The sequence below is a fragment of the Cheilinus undulatus genome, linkage group 7 (assembly GCF_018320785.1).
Source record: "Cheilinus undulatus linkage group 7, ASM1832078v1, whole genome shotgun sequence".
Classification (NCBI taxonomy): domain Eukaryota; kingdom Metazoa; phylum Chordata; class Actinopteri; order Labriformes; family Labridae; genus Cheilinus; species Cheilinus undulatus.
Window position 1 is genome coordinate 44,638,863 of NC_054871.1, and position 16,188 is coordinate 44,655,050.

General features: G+C 39.8%; 1 protein-coding gene across 5 annotated transcripts in view; it reads right to left on the bottom strand.

Annotated features, from left to right (window-relative positions):
- Positions 1-16,188, bottom strand: part of mcf2l2 (MCF.2 cell line derived transforming sequence-like 2) — a 203,842-nt gene that overhangs the window by 70,131 nt on the left and 117,523 nt on the right. For all 5 annotated transcript variants that reach the window (XM_041792057.1, XM_041792053.1, XM_041792054.1 and 2 more), the window contains exons 16-21: positions 15,801-15,867; positions 12,931-13,046; positions 8,897-8,966; positions 5,817-5,909; positions 5,277-5,369; positions 1,645-1,767 (exon numbers count right to left, since the gene is read on the bottom strand). In XM_041792057.1, the coding sequence (XP_041647991.1) occupies positions 1,645-1,767; positions 5,277-5,369; positions 5,817-5,909; positions 8,897-8,966; positions 12,931-13,046; positions 15,801-15,867 (562 nt within the window). The remainder of the gene's footprint in view (positions 1-1,644; positions 1,768-5,276; positions 5,370-5,816; positions 5,910-8,896; positions 8,967-12,930; positions 13,047-15,800; positions 15,868-16,188) is intronic.

Genomic DNA, 16,188 nt, shown 5'->3' on the forward strand with positions numbered 1-16,188 from the left:
TTTAACAAGTCCTTTACTTAAGCCGTTTAGAGTGCTGTTAAAGAAAAAGGCACTTGAGCTCTCCTTGAATGACCTGGCCCTTTAAGAAACACACTTCAGCTTCAGAGTTACAGTTCCATAAATTAAAGATTCATCTCACACAAAGTGAAACATTTCAAGACTTTTCTTGTTTTAATCTTGATGATCACAGCTTACAGCTCACAAAAACAAAAAAATCTGTTATCTCAAAGTATTTAATATTGTGGAAAAGTTCCCTGAGCCTTCATTCTCTCATTGGGGTTCAGTGCACACGACTGCAATCATAGGGAAGACTGCTGACTTGACAGGAAAATCCTGGACAACCTCCACAATGAGGGTAAGCCACAGAGGGTCATTGCTGATATGCCAGGCTGTTCTCAGAGGCTGTATCAAAGCATATTCATGGAAAGTTGACTGGAAGGGAAAAGCGTAGACAGGAATGTTCACAAGCAGCAGGAATGAGCTCAGCCTTCAGAGGACTGTCACACAAAGATTCAAGAACTTAGGGGAGTTTCACAAGGAGCAGACTAAGGCTGGAGTCAGTGGATCAAGAGCCCCCACATTCAGACGAGTTCAGGAAATGGGCTACAAATTACATGTTCCTAGTGTCAAGCACAGTCAATGTCATCAGCATCTCATGTGGGCTAAGGAGAAAAAGAAAAGGACCATTGCTCAGAGGTCAAATTCCTGTTTTCAGCTAAATCTGGACATTTCAATTTCCAGCAGGATATGGCATCTGCCCAGAGTGAAGCAAAAACCACCAGAAACTGGTTTGCTGATGATGGTGTTACTGTGTTTGTTTGGCCAGCCAACTGGCCCGATCTGAACCCAATAGAGCAGTGGTTCACAACTGGTAAGGCACCAGTACCCACCTTGACCTGCTTATGAGAAAATCGTGACCAAATTTTTTAAAAGTGTTAAACCACTAAAAACTTTCTAATAAAATAATATCTCATATTTACTTTGTTTCTCCTTAATCAGACAAAGACATTTGGAGATTTTTTTTTTTTTTTTTTTTTACCTTGACATGTTTCAACTGCTAAAGACATTTGAAATATGTCAATATTTTATCCTTGTCTGATAAAAGAGAAACAGAATAAATAGTCAAGATAAGAAGATAAAAATAATGTACTTAATCTAAAAAATGTTGCAGCTTGGAGCTGAAATAAAAAAAAACATGATTATAAAGCACATACACAAAAAGACAAGCTTACAAGTTTTTTACTCTATTTCCCAAAGATTCCATAGAAATTTGGTAATTTCTCAAGGAATTCCCTTTATTAGCTTAGCAAAACCAGCTTTGTCATGTGAGGGAAAGGAGATAAATGAACTGAAATCCTAAGAAAACCACAGAAATATATTAGTTGTCACAGGAAAACATTACAGAAATATTCGGGTGTATTGTATGTCCTCTAAGGGCTTCCACACATCATGGCCTTTTTGCCACTGTTGCTCCTGGCACACACTGGCAATCCACTGGAAACAACCAAGATAAACCAACTAAAGAAATAAAATATGTTACTGCAGTGCATTTCCATATGTTTCAGTGTCCCTTTATTCTTACTTTATTTCTACAGTATGTTTGAAGATGGCAGTGCTTATAATTCTGTAATTTCATTCACTGACCTCAAAACCAGTGATGGCTATCTGGTGCATGGAGTCGTTGACAGACTTGATGATATCCAGGACAGTGGCAAGAGCCTCCTCCAACTCAGCCGTCCCCTCGCCCTTATTACACTTCAGCATCTCCTGGAAGACAGGACAGAGGGATAAGATTAGAAAAACAACAAAAACTAAGAGAGATAATAAAAGATAAACCTGAAAATTAAATAAAAGATAAGAGGAAAAAGAGAGCAGCAGAGCTGAGTATGTGGGTTGTGCCCATGAAAAATATGCCAAATCCTCTCTGCCAATGCCAAACAGCTTATTCTGCCATTGACTCTTGTTTGGTGTTTTGTGGATTGGATAACTGTAGTTCGAAAACACAAGACAAATTGGGAATCTAACAGTTTATTCATTTAACAAACAGGATCCTCAGTAGTGTGTGGAAGAACCATACACAGCCACAACAGCCCGGCTCCTCCTCCTCATGCTGGTCACCGGCCTGGTCACACACTGCTGTGGGATGGCATCCCATTCTTCAACCAGCATTTGTTGCAAGTCAGCCAATGTGGTCTTGTTGGTCACTCTGGCACGAACAACACACCCAAACTGATCCCACAATAGGGTTAAGGTCAGGACTGGTGGTAGGCCAGTCCATACTCTCCACTCCCAAACTCTGGAGGTGGTCTCTGATCAACCCCGCTCTATTGGGACAAGCGTTGTCATCTTGGAGGATAGAGTTCAGGCCCAGAATGTGGAGATATGGGATTGCCACTGGTTGCAGAATCTTACTTGACATCTCTCTACATTGAGATTGCCTATAATGATGAGAAGCCTTGTTTGTCCAAGTGAGGGAGATGCCTCTACCAAAAGATGTTCCTCTATCAGTGCAGCTATTAGCATTACATTTGCTGCGACTCCTTCACATTCTGACCCTACAATCCATAGGCAGAATCCAGACTCATCAATGAACAGGACGCATCCCAATCAGGCACCTGACCGTCAGTACCGTGCCAGAAGCTCAGAACAAGAGTTAATGCAGATGCATGTCAAATGCATGTGTGTTTGAATGGAACAAAAGATTTTGCAAAGGCAGAGAGGATGCCCATGCACACCAAAAGTTTCTGAAAACATTCAACAAATTGAACTTATTGTTTGAAATGACTGGCGAATCGGTGAAAGAATGATAGCAGAAATGGTCTCCATTTATGACTAAAAAATTGCCCATGACAAAAGTGTTGTCCAAAAAATTCTGACGCCTAAACAAAAAGCAAAATGCAACCAAGTTTGTGCAGATGCTTTAGAACAAATAGAAGGAAACCCATTTTTTCAGAGGGAGTGATTACATGAGATGAAACCTGGAGTATGTTGAAGGGCAAAGACACTGGAAAAATAGCCATACCTCATATAGGTCAAGCAGCTTTCACAACAAAAGCTCACAAGGCTCCGAGATTTTTGGTGGGTTTTTCAATTAGCTCTCTCTATTGTAATCACATATACATAGGTTATAATCATACACGAGAAAGTACATGCTCATAACTCTAAGCCCCACGGTAGAATAGTAAAAACCTCACGGGGTTCAAGCTTTAGTAACTCCTGCGGGGGATTATATTGAGCAGGCTGAACTAATGGGCCTGATAATTGCATAGAATAATACCCTGATATTAATGTAATAGCATACTAGTCAAACATATTTGGGACAATGTTTTAATGAGATCTTGAAGCCAAATAAAACAAGTTACTCAGCCATGATATTGAAGCGACTTTCAGACTCCTGACAGCTGACTGCATTAAAATACCCTGGAAACTGCGGTTTAATAACAAGATAATGACAGAAATATATACATCTCTTGCCTGCATTATGCTCTTTTACTCTTCCTTTCCCTCTTCTTGCAAAATTAGACACTAACTTTGCCTTTAATTCATTACAGCGGGCTCAAAGACAATTCTGTCTGAAACTTCCCTTTAGGTCTCAAATTGCTTTCCCTGTTTTGCCCTCAGGGAAACTCCTAAACCCCCTTGACTTTTCCACAAGTCATTGCTCCCTGTTGTGCTCTTCTCCTGCCTTATCTGTCCTATCAGCTCTTCCCTCATCTGATTGTCTCCTCACTCATATTTCCTGACTCTAAAGAGGCCTCTTCTCTGGACAGTCTCTCTCTTGGCTTTGAGTTTGTCTGACTCAAAGTGTGCTGACAGAACCCCCAGGCAGCCAGGTAACAGTGAAAATCCAAGCGTTCCGAGGACCTCCTCGCCTATCATGATTTCTCTTCACCTCCTTATCTGCAGCTAAATGCTTATTCTGTCAGTAAAAAATCCACTTTTTCTTCTCTGACCATAAAACTCAGTCTTATCTCGTCTACTTTCCTTTATCTTCACACCTCCAGGACATAGTTGTAGCATAATGTAGTTTTCTCTACCACTGCCAATCTGTTTGGGTGTTGAGATTTATTCTTGTGCTTTTTATGCCTCAATTCAGATAGGACAGAGGAAGAAACTGGGAAAGAGTGGGGGGAATGACGTGAGAATGAAGCCACAGGCCAAGTATGAACCTGCTTCTGGCTGCTGCACTGGCTGTTCCCATAATGCCTCCAATTCTCAAATGGAACAAGCTTGGCCCAACGAGGACCCGTCCAAGAACTGGTCATCTGGCCAAACTCAGACAAACAAGTTTGTTCATTCGTTCATTCTTTCTATTGTTTGTTTGTTTGTTTCATTCATTCTTTCATTTGTTTATTCATTTGATCTTTTTGCTTTTGTTCTTTCCTTCTTTTGTCGGTTTGTTCTGTCAGTTGTTCTTTCTTTCTTTCGCTCGTTTGTTCGTTCTATCATTTGTTCCTTATTTGTTCATTCTTTCTATCGTTCGTCCATTCTTTCACTCATTCGTTCATCTGTTCTTTCATTCATTCATCTATTTTTTCATTCTATCATTTGTCCTGTCGTTCATTTAGAAGGAGTCCTGGTTGTGCCAGACTTCCTCCATTTGAGAGTTATGGAGGCCACTGTGCTCATGGGAATCTTCGGTGCAGCAGAAATGATTTTGTAGCCTTCCCCAAATCTGTGCCTTGCAACAATCCTGCCTCTAAGCTCTGAAGGCAGTTCCTTTGACCTCGCGGCTTGGTTTTGACTCTGATATGCATTGTCAGCTGTGCAGCCTTCCACAGGTGGACTCCAATCAAGGTGTAGAAACATCTCAGCAAGGTTCCAGAGAAATGAGAGTAACCTGAGCTAAATTTCAAGTGTTGCAAAGGGTCTGAATGCTCATTTCAGTGTAATATGTAAGTTTTTATTTTTGATAAATTTACAAAATTTGTAAAATTCTGTTTTCATTTGTCATAATGGAGAGCGTGGATTTATGAGAAAAAAATCATTTTAAATGACACTAGAAACTTTTCTAGATTGGTCATTTAAATATGAATACCTCAGATATTCAATTGTGCCTTCTTGGTACATGGCATTTATTTCCCTTTAACTAAAATATCGAGTTCAATTTTGGATTTTCCCCCCACAATTGTCATTACTTTAAGATGTAAGTGTACATGTTTGCACTAAAACAACAGCTAATGAAACATATGTGACCCACTTTTAATGGGGGGGGGGCTAAAGAACATGTACATCTGGTTAGAAAACTGTGAGTGTGTTGAGTGTGAAGCTTTTACCTTCAGCATGAGCTGGTATTTGGTGATCCTCTGAACAGGCTTCAACAGGTATGCATCCAGAGAGAGCTTGTGGTCAAGTTTCTTCTGGCATTCCTGTTGTCACAAATATATATCTTTTATATTTTAGGAAGGGATTTATGTCAGAAAAGTGAAAGTTACACTCTGCAAAATGAATTCCAAGAAATCAGAAAAAAGAGGCTTGTTTGAAGCTACCATATGTTGAATTTTTGCACTGAAACTCTGGCTGAGGTCCTACAATACCTCGCTATTTTTCCTCTTTCTAGTAGAGCTCATTTGTATTAAAGTTTACATAAAAGTAGGAAAGAGCTCATGTCACCCCCGCAGATTAAGTAACAAATGACCTTTCTCATAAACTTCCCCTATTTCAACAAAGAGGCATTGATACAGATAACAGGGGTAATTATTCAAACAGTTTTGATCCTGTATTTGTCCGCATTTATGGTCTAAAAAGGAGAACTTAGCTAACACAGATAGAAGAATGCGTTTCTCCTTGTATGTTTGATTGTGTTTGCGTGTTACCTGAAAAAAGAGACTGTCTCCACACTGCCTCCAGAGGACTTCAGAGCGGGGTTTATTCTGACAGTACTTCTCATACACCTGAAGCTCTTCTTTCTGTCAACACAAGGACACATCTGAGTGAAGCGGGGGCTTTAAGTCATCTCTGTTTTTTTCCTATTTATTACCGTTGTTGCTGTATGTAATATCTGTCAGTCTTGCTGGCTGATAGACCTTATCTATTCAATTTACAAAATACTGCCCCATATTTTCAAAGAAATTGCAACACAAATGACTATTTCCTTGCACATGTTTTCAGGATATGAGCTGCAGCCGCTGTCAGAAATAAGTCCACATATTTGTTGTGAAATGTGAATTTATGTCAGTGAACTTAAAACCTTGAGGAGCAAAAAGAAAAGTCAAACTTGACCTGAAATAGACCCAATTCAATATATGTAAGGAAACTTAGACAAAATACATTGCTATTACTGATGATTGATTTGTATATTACATTTGATGTACGGTGACAAAAATAGATACAAGATAGGTTGTGCTTATCCTCTATGTACACTGATTCAGGGTGTCACAACTGTGGGAAAGTGGGACTAGTTATAATTGGGTGTAAGCATGTCTATCCTCCTGGGACTGTTATTTATCATGTAAATGAGAAAAAAATCAGGACATTATATGCCTAAGATGCTTCTTCGGTCCTGCAGTAGGTGGCACATTAGCAGAACATGGATTACACATTTAGATAAACATTTAAATATGTAGAATGCCATTCCTTAACAATGGGAGATTTGATGCAAATCAGAATTTTCATGTAAGAGTTGTAGTGACTCCAAGTAAACTGGTAAGATAACGAATATGCTCGCTAATAAAGAAATGGTCTAATTGCACTTCCTGTTGCCAGTAGGGTGCTTCAACAAAACGATGAAACTAGCCTTTGAATCTGTAGAGGGGCAGACCTTGGTCCTACATGTGAAATTTGAAGGCAATCAGACATTTGGTATCAGAGTTACATATACTTCCTGTCAAACTGGTGAGATATTGAAATGTAGGCTGACAGTTTCTGTTCGATTTGTTGATTGTTTGGTCGAAAAGCTTTTGTACAACCAGGCACTGGTCAGGGGGCAAAAGTGTAGTGCGCAGCTGACTGATAGAGAGAGACGTGCTGCTGGGGACAGAGGAGCAATGCAGCTCTAGGCATTACAGTTAGAGAAGCACACAAAGCCCCGCAGAGTGGGATATTTTCTGATATTTTACAGCACTAACGCTCAGAAACAACACATCAACTCGTCACAAAGTTACAGGCTGTTTGTACTGAAGTGACGCTCCTGAGTGTTTCTGCTCTGCCCTCCGTCAATTTAATACACCTGTTGGCAAATAGGCTCCGTAGTATCATCTCCTTTTATAATCCCCTTAAAGTGCTCACGTTAGCATTAGCTTCTCTTACAGACAGGCAGAAAGCAGAGGACATAAAAGGCGATGTCTGCTGGTCATTGAGACCCGATGAGCGAACTTTTTCCCTCTCGACTTCGCAAATAAACGCTGCATGCTGTCAGCTTTATGCTCATAAATGACATGGCGTGGGCTGGATCAAGTAATCCTGTTATTAGTTACCGTTCTAAGTGAATGAAAAACGATGATCTGCAGTTATTTTGTAGGCTGTATGAGTTTACCGCGCCAGGACCACGGAGATCAAAGGCAGGTGCGTGCTGATCGTCTCTCAATTAATATTTTTTTAGTAAGACATGATGAGCCTAAAAAATGTATTAATGCCTCCAAAGGCTTGTTATGTTCATTTAAAGATCATTTAGAGTACCAAGCAGTTGCAGTGAGGAACCCGGATGCATTAAACTGGTCCCCAGCAAGGTTATTTATTTATTTATTTATTTATTTTATTTCTTTTTACAACTGACTACAGTCCTATTGAAATGCTAGCCATCACCAGTGAGAACTTATAAGAGCTCAATAGGATAAGCACAATAGGAAGAATGGAGATCTGATTTATTTGTGTCACTTTTAGTTTCCACTAGGGGGCGCTTTGATGAGACATTTGCATGCGAGCGTGTTCAGTGTGATACTATTGTATTGCAAGAAAGAGCAAAAGATCACAGAATATTGTTCACCAAAGTTATAATAGGTTAAAGTCATTTGGCACCATCAAAAACATGTTATTTTGAAATTGAGATGAAGCTGGTGAACTTCCTGTTGGGATTTGGGCATGGGTCCAAGAGGCTTTTTTGTAGGTTTCATGATGATCTATATGCAGACCAAAAATCATAGGCTTAGGTTGAATGGTCTGTGGGGGCAGTATGATTGATGTTGGTTTGAGGTGAAAATCCAAATGCAGAGGAGGGAATTTTAAACTGTCAGAAGGCAGTGCAGTGGCAAAGTAATTATATTGATGCATGAATGTATTTTGGATCATTATTTGATTATCCCTGCGTAGTTTTGTGATGACTGACATAAGAACTGCAGAGTTATGTGTGATTATTGTTTCTGGAAGACTGCAAAAAAAGCAGATTTTCTTTGGCCCCTGGTTACTGCCCTGCCCGATGGTAAAAAACTCAAGCTTTTTGTCACTTTTGTTATCCATCTCATCTGAAATGAGCCAAAAAAAAAAAAAAAAGATTTGGAATAAAACCCCTCAGAGGAGTACAGAAAGTGTGCAACCTGTCCATCAGCCAAATATTGCACAATAAATTACAAAATAATTGATCAAAAATTGTTTACAGTGCATTTCCCATTAATTTTGGAGGATGGTCCCAAATGACTTTTTTTTTTCTTCTTGACCTACGAATTTTCATGACCTGTGTCTCACATTTGGGGCCCCTGTAGGGATATTTTTATAGGCATGTCAAGGCGCCTAAATTTACAAAAGGGCCCAAATTAAAACAATTTTAACATTGTAACTCACTGCTAGCTTTCAAGGGCCATAAAGATGACCATATTCAGCATAATATTTCATTATGTAATGTAGTCTAATAGAAGTGTGGACAAAAGATCTAAATAGTCACAAAAATAACAGGACTTGAGTAGGTGCAGTTCTTGATTAAATGCACTTGGTGACTCCCCACCACTGATAGAAAGCTGCTCACCCTTTTCAGAAAGCACGTTCCAACCAGCTCTGGTTTCTCTGCACAGTTCTCCAGCTCCCCCAGAAATGTCCTGCAAATACATGTGGACAAAACAGAATAAGAAAGGTATACAGGACACTCCTCTGACAAATATATTGTTTGACTGAAGGGCAGTCAACATATTTTACAAAAGGCTGAATTAGAAGGAGAGAGATGAGAAGATTGCAGTGATTGCTTTAGAGAAAGTTAGGGACCTTGTTTTATTAAATCTCTACCCATGATAGAACATGATTAAATTTTGGCTTTTTCTCTACAAAATCCCTTCTAATCCAACAGTTAATTCTCTAAACTTTATGGAGGGACATTATTAAATAGATAGTGAACCCATTTAAAATAGCAGGCCTACAGCAGGGCTGCTTAGTTTAAGAACAACAAATCCAATCTGTCTAAACAAGTGGAAAGAATCCCTGGCAGTATAATGACAGCTTCACTTCAGACTTTTACTAGTTACTAAATAAGGAGATAAAACAAAATGTGAAAAGAAAAAAAATTGAAGGGGTTGAGAAAGGCACAAGACAAAACAGGAAGTCAGTGAGCGTGTTAGAGGAAAGAGGAGGATGGAGATGAAGGATGGTAGGGAAAAGTTGGAAGAACTCTTTGTTGAAGGCCTTCAGGGAGTCTAATCTGCCTGGAATGCCTATGATGTCTGTGAATTGTTATGCTTGCTGACAGTTGTCTCCTGGAACAATCCTTTCGTCATAGATGGTTTGGTCTGTGAGTGAGGCACATGCACAAATACTGCGGCCCTGTCTTCAAGAAATTATATTAGTGTACAGCTCATTTATAATAGCACATTGTAACAGGCTTGCCTGTCATATCAACACTTTGGTCAGAGATTTTAGTAAGATTAAAGTACACTTGAATTGATATTTGAAAATAGGCCTACATCGCTTTAAGATACAAACACTTCCCTAGAGCCAGTTGTATAATGTAAGCTCTAAGAGTAATTTTATTTCAAACAGCAGAAATTCAGCTGAGGTATGTTGAAGATGCAGACAGCAGCTTTGTTTTGCTACAGCTCACAAAGCTAGCCAAGGTTCACTTAACTACTCCTAAAACACATCTATATATAATTGAGTCCCGGAGTAGACCTGTACGGAAGCGTAGTGCTGTCACATACCAAAAAATAAAAGGTCTCAGTATCACGTAATTATGTGAAAAGTTTATTGTTATAACCACATCATTTTCACGTTTAAACAATATATTTTTCACGTTATAACATGAAACTATCACGTTATTTCAAGATATATATTTTCATGTTTAAACATGAAATTATCACGTTTTTGGATGTGACAGCACTACGCTTCCGTAGACCTGTGACCTTTTTTTCTGTTTTTATTTATACAATGTAACTGCCAGACTAAAATGTTGTACAGGCTCATTACATTATTTCAGTTCTAACAGATTCAGCATCTTTTTGTGGTCTGTAAGAGAGGGCACCTCCTCTCAATAAGTGCCTGTTTATAAGCTAGCTACCTGTGCCTGAATTTTAACTTTTAACAGTTTTCTTCTTAGCTAGCTTTACTGAAAGTTGCTAAAAGGGAAAAGCTATTGCTGTCCGTGTTAAAATGAAGAACTATTGTTGTGCAAAGTACAATTCCTTGAGCCAGATATTTTATTACTACAACCCACTTATCTGCAGGAATACACAGTTAGCAACTAGCGTGTTTACAGTAAAACTGAACTGTTGGTAGCTAAATAGCCAGACTTTTGCCCTGCTCAGTAACAGAAGAACTGAGCTAAAAGGAGAGATAATATTTCACTTACATTTTTAGAAAAACAATTCTTAAAGAAAGCAAATGTTGATTTTTATCAGCTTCTGCTATGTTCATCACATAGACTGTAGAAAGAATTAGACCAATCCTGTGTGACATCAGCCGTCTGCTTACAATAGGTGGACTCAAACGGCTGTTGAAGCCAATCCGTGGAGGCTTCCATATTGAAATCGCAGTCTCAGCTGAACTTAACGCCCGCCCACTAAGCGCGACTTCCTGTCAGCCTGCTAACTAGCATTCCGGTTGACAGAAACGGAGCATCTGCCTGCCGAGCTATCTGTCAATCAAATGAGACGCACCAATCAGCTTTCATCCTAAATATAAGCCTATGATCGTGGTACAAAAAAATTCACCCCCCGTACAATAAGACACTAGCTAATGAGACACGTTTGGTGTTTTGAACCAGGCTGTAAACCAGTTTATTTTGTGTGTCAAAACTGGCTGTTTGACATGTGTGCAGACGTGACGTCCGGTGCTCCCGTAGCCAGCCTCCAGTGGAAACTCGCGGTATAACAATTTTTGCACTTCTGCATTGGCTTCATTTTTCAGGACTGGAGGTTGCCGCTTGCTTCAACATGACAGCTACAAAAATACATGGTTAGTTTGCAGCTCATCTACTGCCCCCTAGTGGACAAATAGAAAACCAAGTGTGATGGTCCATTAATTTGTTGTTTTCTTTAACCTTTTCCTTCAAAGCAGTGGTTCCCAACGTGGGGTCCAGGACCCCCTGGGGGGGCCGCCAAAGACCTCAAGGGGGGCGCGATGCTTGCTGTGCTCTGAGGTTGTCATAATTAGACTAGCATATATTAAGTAAAATCATGATAAAACACTTAATGAACAGTTTATACAATGGTCTTGTGAAGCCATTATCTTAGGGTTTTAACAGTGAAGCATGTCAATGAATGTTGATTTTCTGGTGATGATATGTTGAGATTTTTTTTGTGTTTGTTTTGAGGGGGCTCAGCTTTGCTTTAAATATGAGAATATGGGGGGTCCAAGGAAAAATGGTTTGGAACCACTGCTTTAAAGTCCCTGTAAAGTGATTTAAGAAATCTGTCGTTTAGGCTTGTTGTATGACAAGCTACTGTGTTATGAACCACCAAGCCAAATTTCAGTCACAAAATGTATCTCTGAGTATAGAAATTTAGCTTCAAAACAGGAAAAATTAGACAGTAAAATTTGCTCAAGGATTGTGTGTGCGTGTGCGGCTGTTGAACGAGCCAAAGCCACGCCCTGTCGTGAAACACAGTCCTCTAAAATGTAAAAGCAATGCTACAACTGTAATGGAGGAATCATCTGTCTGCTATGCTGCTACGTTACAACTTTCTTTCTAAAGCCACCAGAGAAACAATCGCATTTATGTCATGGCAGGCAGACAGCACAGAGTTAAAAAGTCTCTTCAAGTATTCCTTAAATCCCTTTTATTGAGTTATGTGCAGTAATGTTTTTCACCTGTTTATGAGACGTATTTGTTGTTATTTTGCTGGTGAAAAAAAATCAATTTCCTGATTTTGATCTTCAGAATAAAAATATTCAATGATGATTAGCATTGGAGCCTTTTATTGTGACAGACTTGGCAAGATTAGAGCATGTCTATCATCAGATACTTCATTAAACTTAAGCATCACTATGCTAAGAGATAGGGGGATTGAAATGTTGCTGTTTTGAGAGAGACAAAGCCACAAACTACTTTTTTTAATCTTCCAGGACTAAAGAGAAGTGAAATATGGATTAAAAAACAGAGCCGAGCAGAGACAGAAGTCTGTTTTCTCTCCATTATGATACTTTTAATGACCCATGGGGCACAATGGTAATTTTGCAGTAAAGGAAGTGACAATCGGCTAATAACAGACTACCCGTGATTTTATATCTTTGTAGCTTAAGAAGGGCAGGTAATTCCCAATGTCCTGCTCACATTAAACCTGGCTTTCTAATAGTCTATATCCAAAATTCATATTCACATGTCTAAAGCGACCTTACTCCAACATATCTAGCATGTTTATACACTAATTTTGGATTTGACTTCATGGGGATTTTAACTTTTTGTGATGGAGAAAAGTTTGACCTGGCAAAAGGGTTAAAGGAACAAAATATCCTGTCGGTTTGTGATGGCAGATTAAACTAGGCTTCATATTTTTATTAATCTCTATTTCATATAGAATAATTCCACTGTGTGTGAAAAACTGATTTAAAATCTGACTGGTCTTGCATTCCACTTACTTGTTGTGAAACTCATAAATCTCTGGCAAGTTCCCAAACAGTACATCCCTTTTGTTCTCCAGGGACGGAGGGATGAGGTGGCTGAGCTCCGAGTTATCCAGCTCTGCAAAATAACCCTAGGGTGCAGGGTGAGAAAGAGGACAAAATGATGGGAGGGGTGATGAAGAAAAAGACAGCAGAGAGCAAAATTAGCCATAAATTCACTCTCAGCCTGGAACACCACTCAGCTAATGACTTCAACCTGAAACAATAAAAGAAAGAGATTCGTAGCCCCTGCTCATCTCAGCCACCAGATCGACTTCTGTGGGTGATGAGAATGAAGTATGGACTAATATACACTAGCACTGTGTTTCATAATCAATACACTGTACAGTCAGAATCAATGCATTCCTGCTGGGTTCAATCTTTCATGCTTGTGTAAGCCAAGAGAAAATTGATTGGATGTATTCAACCCAGTAGATAATAAAAAGTTCATCCACTTCCAGGTGACTAAAGGTGGAATTTATGAGAAAAAGAAATGAACTGTCCTTTCTACTCAATGTCAATCAACACACATATTGAATTCAAGGATGTAACAGTAATGCTAACGCTATTGAATGCAAGATTAAAAACTGTTTCATTAAGAACTGCTAACAGAATCCAATAGCAAGATTTAGGCTATGTATTAATGAGAAATAAGAGGGCATCTAGTTTTTCTTTGTCCATGCAAATGATATTTGTCAAATGATTCACCATTGCTGGTGGAAACTTGGAGATTCCTTCTATACACATGACACTAAAGACTAAAATAAATGTTCATTCAGCTGCAGAAACATACAGCTGGCTTCTACTCATTGAGACTTTCTTAAGAATGGGATACTTTTTTAAACAGGGACTATATTATGAGAAACTTTAATGCTACAAGCCACATTGCTTGTTTTTGGGAGTAGTTCAGCTATGCTGAAAAGAAAACGTCTTTTCTGCTGTCATGTATCAATGTTTTGATGTTTTTTTTTGGGGGGGGGGGGGTTGGATAATGTATCTCAGTCTTTGGAAAACCACAAAAAAAAACGTAGGCCTACCTGAAACCCTGCACAAAACATAATACTATAAGGTAAACAGAGAGGGTTTTCTGTTTTCTTTTTCATTTATTTTTTAATAGTTGGCTTTTTGCAGATGATGTCATGCAGCAGCGGAGAACTCCTGATGGGGGGCAAGAGGGGGTTTCTGCATAGAGAAAAGCTGCATGAAGGGCATATCCTTTTGTCAAAGCTGTACTTTGCTTCTAATCCTAGAGGAGGACAGTGAATATAGCAGGAATCAGGGATGAGAGAGTAGGGAAAGTAGCCACAGGCCAGACTTGAACCCGGGCTGCCCCCTGTACATGGGGTGTGGATCCATCCGGCTGGCCATCTGCACCGACCCCATCAGCAGAGCTGAGTATGCAGGTTGAAGCCATGAAAAATATTCCAAATCTTCTCTGCCAATGCCATAAAGCTTATTTTGCTGTTGCTACTGATTCTTGTTTAACATCCCAAAAGACAGTTTCCTCACCCAGGCTGTCTTCTACCGATCCTCAGTCAAGGTTTGCAGGATGATATGGCTGACCGCTCTCTGCTCTGACAATCCAGAACAGACAGCCTCCCAGTCTCTGGATTCATGGGGCTGCCATGACTGCCCTTCACCGTCAAGCCTCTTTGGGCTAGTGAACTTGAACTTGAACATGTGGGGAAATGTTATGTTCAGCGATGTGTCAAGACTCTGCCTTTGGCAGTTGGATCATAGGGTCAACATGTGGCGAAGACGCGGAGAACACTATGCTGACTGATGCACCAATAGAGTGTCATCTTTAGGCAGAAGCAGTGTGATGGTGTTGGGTGATAAAATCACCTTCACTGGAAAAACGAGACTTGTAATTTGAGCTTATCTAAATGCAGAGAGATATCAAGTGAGATTCGGCAACCAGTGGCAATCCCGTATCTCCACAGTGTAGGACTGAACTCTGTCCTCAAAGATGACAACGCTCACCCCCACAGAGTGAGGTTTATCAGAGACTACCTCCAGGATTTTTGAAGAGGAAGGAACAGCCTGCCAGCAGTCCTGACCTCAACTTCACTGAACACTTTTGGGATCAGCTTGGGCGTGCTGTTCATGCCAGAGTGACCAACACAAAAACATGCTGGTTGAAGAATGGGATGCCATCCCACAGCAGTGTGTGACCAGGAGGTGCCAGGCTGTTGTGGCTGTGTATAGTTCTTTCACACTCTACTGAGGCTCCTGTTTGTTAAATGAATAAATTGTTTGATTCCCTGTTTGTCTTGTTTCTTCAGACTTCAATCATCCAACCTACCAAACAACACCAACAGTAGTCAATGACAGAATTAGATGTTTGGTATCGGCAGAGAAGATTTGGCACATTTTTAATGGGTGCAACCTACATACTCAGCTCTGCTGCTCATCCCTCAAATACATGTTCCTCGCAAATGTGGCACCATTCAAAAGGGAAAAAAACAGGCTTTTTGATGGTTTAAGATTTAATGTCAAGAAGCATGGGGGGTATATCTAACAACATACCCCCACACAAAGGTTTACTTACCTAGAGGCCTTTGCATGAACTTTTCACAAGTACTTTTATGATGATTTTAGTCAGTATGAGTTAATCTAACAGTGACAACCTCAAGCAGACAGAGCCCCCCTCTAACGTCTGAGTCTAACATCCCGGGGCCTCTCAGACCTAGGTCTGGTTAGGTCTGGTTATATGAATCACTTTTACACAGGTAAAATTACTAAACACATATGGGTGAAAATTAAAGTTCAGTTTATAATAACAGTGATTAATAACTGTTGTGGAAACAGGCTGTAGATGAGCCACAAATCAAACTTTACCGTACCTCCATAATACTTTGCAGTTCCTCCACATACAGCCTCTCTGTTTCAATCAGCTCGGTCATGATGTGTCTGTGGAGAAAGAGGAAACAATATGGGGATTTTTAGCACACTGCGAATCAGAATTTCCCTCCAAAAAGCCTTGATTCATTCATCCATCCTCTCGTGGGGACTCTTTGCAAACTGACAAACAAACTAATGGGTCGGTAACCATCGATAAATATGTCAGTAGAGTGCTCTATGGTCACATGAGATCAGCACTAACTTGTTAATGGCAACAACATGAAAGCACAAATAATGGCTTATCAATCAGGCAGTAATGACCCTTCTCACTAAGAAGAGATTGATCTGTGGCTGTTTTGTGTGAGCAGTGAGCCCAGACTTTATGAGAAG